Raw genomic sequence first — 4801 nt, forward strand, 5'->3', positions numbered from 1 at the left:
AAAGTGAATTCCGTTGACTTCTGATTTGTCTTTATATAGTTTTCCTAAATAAATACCAAAGAAATGATCAGCATTCTCTTGACTTCTTAGATTAAAACTTTGGAACAGACCAAAGCCATCGAGGACCTAAATAAATCCAGAGACAAACTGGAGAAGATGAAGGAGAAAGCTGAGAAAAAGCTAATGTCTGTCAAGTCAGAACTGGATACTACAGAGCATGAGGCTAAAGAGGATAAAGAGAGGGCCAGGAACATCATAGAACTGGTAACCAGCGAAACGAAGACACTAAAGAAATCTCTGGAAGAAGCAGAAAAGCGAGAAAAGCAGGTGGGTATAAATCTGGTGATGAAATCTTCTTATTTAGGAAAGATAGGACGATTCAAACGTGATCATTATTCACGTTTCTGCATAAACAATTTACAAAGCTTTCAATATCATTTCAACATCTCTGTTTGCCGTCTAGCATCTTTTTGGCATAGAACCATTGTGATTTACTTCGCCAAGAAAAGTAATTCACATTTTCATGGCATGGACTGTAGGAAAGAAAAAGCCGTTCTAATCAAAGCAATGGAAAGCCTCTGAACAGCCAGTTTCTGGTTGCAGAGAGTTTTTTTTTTTTTTTTTTTTAGTACGTTTACCAGTTGCCTCTGAAGTTTGCATCATCCCGCATCTAATGGTTACCAGGGCTTCAGCCTCAGAGGTCAGGATAAACCTTACCTCCAGCAGAGATCAGTTTCAGGAAACAGTCCCAAATCTCAAACAGTGGCACTGAGACTTGATGGCCGTCCAATCCCAGATGTAAACCATAAAATAGTACTCATTCGCTCGCTGGTTGCAAGGAGGGGAGTTTTATCTAGTGAGCACATCAGGAGGTCAGGCATAAAAAAGCATGTCCTGGGCAGCCCGACCCCCATTGCTTTCAGCTTTCATCTCGCTCCTTGAAGCTCAAAAGGGCATAGAGTGGACTCTGATCCTGGGATATTTTTGCTCTGGCTCATGTGTCAGGCAGAGTTGAGAAGGACCAAACCACGAATGAGTGTTTTCAGAGGGAACACGCTCCGCAGTTAAGAGCTGCAGCCGTATTTGAACAGACGGAAAAGTCTGAGGAAAACTTTTTCATCAGGGAGACGAGGCTGGAGAGAGTGTTCGGTTTCCCAAATTGGACCCTGCGTAGGAAGAAGGTTGGGAAGCAAATGACCACATGGTGGGGATGTCTGAAAGGCAGTTCTCTTGGGTGTGACATCTGTCTTCAAGTCAGACCACACCTTTTCTAAGATAGAAGATACCTCTAGCGAGGTGTTGCCCAGACATCCATGATTGATCGGCTTTTGCTTTAGCCTAGAATCACCATCCAGTCCAGGAGAATTCAAAGGGGTGTGAGGCACATTCCAACCACTGTCTCCAGTCCTCACCTCCTCTCCCCTCACTCCCATTTTTCCTTTTGTGATTGTAGTCTCAGAGAGTCCGGTGTTATGGATCGTAAGGTGGCGGTCTGTGTGATGTCATTTGAGCGTCATTTAGAAGTCCCCCTCTTTCTGTCAACTCATAGTTTCTCGCCATTTGCTCTTCCTTTCGCTTAAGAGGTTCGTCGTCCAGTTAACATTCCAGTGCATAAGCACTTATCACCCATGGGCACGATCACACCAGCATTTGTAAAGCACTTGCTAGTATGCAAGGCACGTGCACGGCCATCATTTCTTTTGACCTGGATTTCAGAACAGCCCTGGGAAGTAGGTATATGGTCATTCCCACCTTGGAAGTGAGAAGACGAAACCCTAGTGAAGTCAGAGTCTCGTTCTCAGTTGCTTAACTGGGATTATTGACTTGGTAGCCGATACCACATTGAGTGGCTCATCAGAAAAATGGTTCTGGAGTCGCCGAAGGTCGGTGCCTGAAAGGACCTTAGAGGTAACTTAGTAGGCTAGCTTTATTATTTTATAAGTGAGAGAAGTAAGGCTAAAGAGAGTAACTTACGTATCTCATTCACACCCGGGTTTTTCGTTTTTTTTGCTATTGTTGCTTTTGGCCTCGCAGTGGCTGATACATTTGTTCTCTCAGTTAATGTGTTTCTGTTTGATTTTCCAGCTGGTGGACTTCAGGGAGGTGGTTTCCCAGATGCTAGGCTTAAACATGTCTAGCCTTGCTCTTCCTGACTATGAAATCATCAAATGTCTTGAAAGACTGATTCATTCACATCGACATCACTTTGTCACCTGTGCTTGCCTCAAAGATGTGACTACCAGGCAAGATAGGCACCCGCAAGGCCACTTGAAACTTCTTCATTGAACGCCATATCTCTTGAAGGATGTGGAGCTGAGAGATGGGACACAAATTCCTCAAACCTTTGAAATTTGATCAGTGTGTGAATATGATATATTTGGTGATAGAGAGAGAATCCATCATTAGCAACAAAGAATCTCAAAGGTGCCAGCCGTAGATAAATGTTCAGCACTAAAAACACCTATGGTTTCATTTGCTAACACTGTGGGACCCAGAAGAATTCCACTAGGCTGCATATCTAGAATGAGTAATGGGGAATGGAGGTTAACGTTAATGGGATATCTGTTACGAGTCAGGGGCTTTACTCTCCAAGTTAATTCTCGTAATAACCACATTGGGAAGCGTTAGTGTTTCCATTTTACAAACAGTGAGGGTGTTCCCTACCCAGGAGTGCAGTTGGTTTGTGACAGAACCAGGATATACACCGCGTTGACTCTGTCAAAGGCCGTGTCTTCTCTGCTACTCTGCCATCCTCCAGTTTCTCCGAATCCCTGTGTTTTTGGTGAAAATTGCCTGCATAAAAGAAGGAAAACATTCATATGGTCAAGAAACGAAGTCCAAAAGTAACTGAGAGTTATGAGTATAACCTATGTGATTTCTTTAAAAAGCAGCACACCCGATTATTTGTATAAAACATGCATGATCTGAGATCCTGCAGCAGCGGTCCCCAGCCTTTTTGGCACCAGGGACTCGTCTCCTATGAGCATCTAATGCCTGATGATCTGAGGTGGAGCTGAGGTGGTTATGTTAGCTCTGGGGAGTGGCTGCAAATACAGAGGAAGCTTCTCTTGCTCACCTGCCTCTCACCTCCTGCTGTGCGGCCCAGTTCCTAACAGGCCATATGGCCTGGGGGTTGGGGACCCCTGCTATAAAGAACTTAACCTGTTTTAAATATTGCTGCCAGATCACATTCAATTGTAATTTTTAATGTTTGAACAGGGCTGACCTTAGTATTTTAAAAATGCCACCTTTAACACGAAACCTGTAAGACGAAGAAACCCTATACAGTTTTATTCACCAATATTTCAAATGTATTCACAGCAAGAGTATCTTTTCAGGATAGAGATTTTATTATGAATTTTTCTCACTTTCTGCCTTTTAAATTTCTATTTCACAAATATTTTTTTTCAGGAAATTATATCTTTCACTTCACTGACAAAAATGTGTTACTCTTCTGGGCGATTATCTTATTTCTGTCATGTGAAAAAATTTTTTTCCTTGACATTTCCTTGAAAAAAGCAGTGGTGTCTAATTAAAGGAGAGGGAAACATAGATTAAAATCAAACATTAAGAGAAAACGAAAACTGCAGAAGAAAGGAAGTGAGTGTGACACTAAGAGGTTGGATGACAGACCACACGAGGAGAATGACCAAGGATGGCTGCTGGGAATGGGCCACCTCTGCCTGGCTTTCTCTTCCTTGCGCCGGGAGAGGATGAAGTAGTGTTTTGCAACTGAGTAAGCACACTGTCCATCCCTGACCGAGGACCAGAGCTGGACCTGCAATAGGCAGCAGAGGCAGCCTCGGATTTTCCCAGGGGAGGGAGATCTGCAGTCTCCTAGGTCCCCTCATGTGCTCCTAATGCGGTGGCTGCTGCTCCGGACCTGGCCTCAGCCAGGGTGGAAGAGGTGACATCGCCTTTGAGTCTCTGGAGGATGAAGTTGCTGAGAGTCTGTGCTTCACTCAGGCCATGGGAAGCAGTCACAGTGGGACGCTGGGGGGTGGGAGGGTCATTTTTATACATTCTACTTTCATTTTCCAAATCCAGTCTTTAGTAAAGTTGATTTATTTCCTCCGTAAATTTATTTTCTGCCCTGTTCAAAGATACATTTCACAACATTACTTTAAAAACAAAACATTATTTTTCCATTTTTGACTTATCACTTGTATTTCTAGATTCATATAAGATGTTAAAAGTGATCCATAATGGTTAGTACTGTAGTTTTTCTTTATTATACAAAACCATAGTCTGTTTTTCCAAATATATGTTTATATAATATTCCCAAGATATGACTCAAGCATATATACAATGATCTTTAATACATATTAGAATTATTAAAAATGTTTGACTATAATCCTTAGAGATTTCTGAGAGAAAGGGTTTATGAGATAAGAAAGAAATTCTATCCATATAAATAACCCATATGCACGTTAACTATTTGTCATTTGGACAAATTGCAAATCCCTTTGATAAAGCCATTTCTTTCCTTGTTAAAACGCCAGTTGGTCGTCGGCTTTCCCTCTGTGGCGTTCATTCCAGAATTGGCAAGCCAGCTTCGCATTTTCGTTAGATTTTGTTCTTCCATAATATCCATGTATATTTTATGTTGTCCAATAAAATGAGTTAAGTTGATGCAATTTTTCTAAATAGAGTTTTAAAATATTCAACACTAACTCTTCTCCCAAATACACTTGAGTAGTGATGGGTATTGAGGTTATTATTCTGGTCACTGTCCAAGACATTTAAATATACTCATAAAGTATCTCAGCTAGGGGGAAAAATTTAAACCTGATTTGTCTGA

General features: G+C 41.7%; 1 protein-coding gene across 1 annotated transcript in view; it reads left to right on the forward strand.

Moving 5' to 3' along the window:
• The window catches only part of CCDC170 (coiled-coil domain containing 170), a 66511-nt gene extending 64053 nt beyond the window's left edge, over positions 1 to 2458 (forward strand). Inside the window, exon 10 of the mRNA XM_023532160.1 lies at positions 2086 to 2458. Coding sequence (XP_023387928.1) covers positions 2086 to 2286 — 201 coding nt within the window. The 3' untranslated portion in view covers positions 2287 to 2458. The remainder of the gene's footprint in view (positions 1 to 2085) is intronic.
• Positions 2459 to 4801: the final 2343 nt, after the last annotated feature.

Source organism: Pteropus vampyrus, unplaced genomic scaffold (genome assembly GCF_000151845.1).
Source record: "Pteropus vampyrus isolate Shadow unplaced genomic scaffold, Pvam_2.0 Scaffold78, whole genome shotgun sequence".
NCBI classification, from domain to species: Eukaryota; Metazoa; Chordata; class Mammalia; order Chiroptera; family Pteropodidae; genus Pteropus; species Pteropus vampyrus.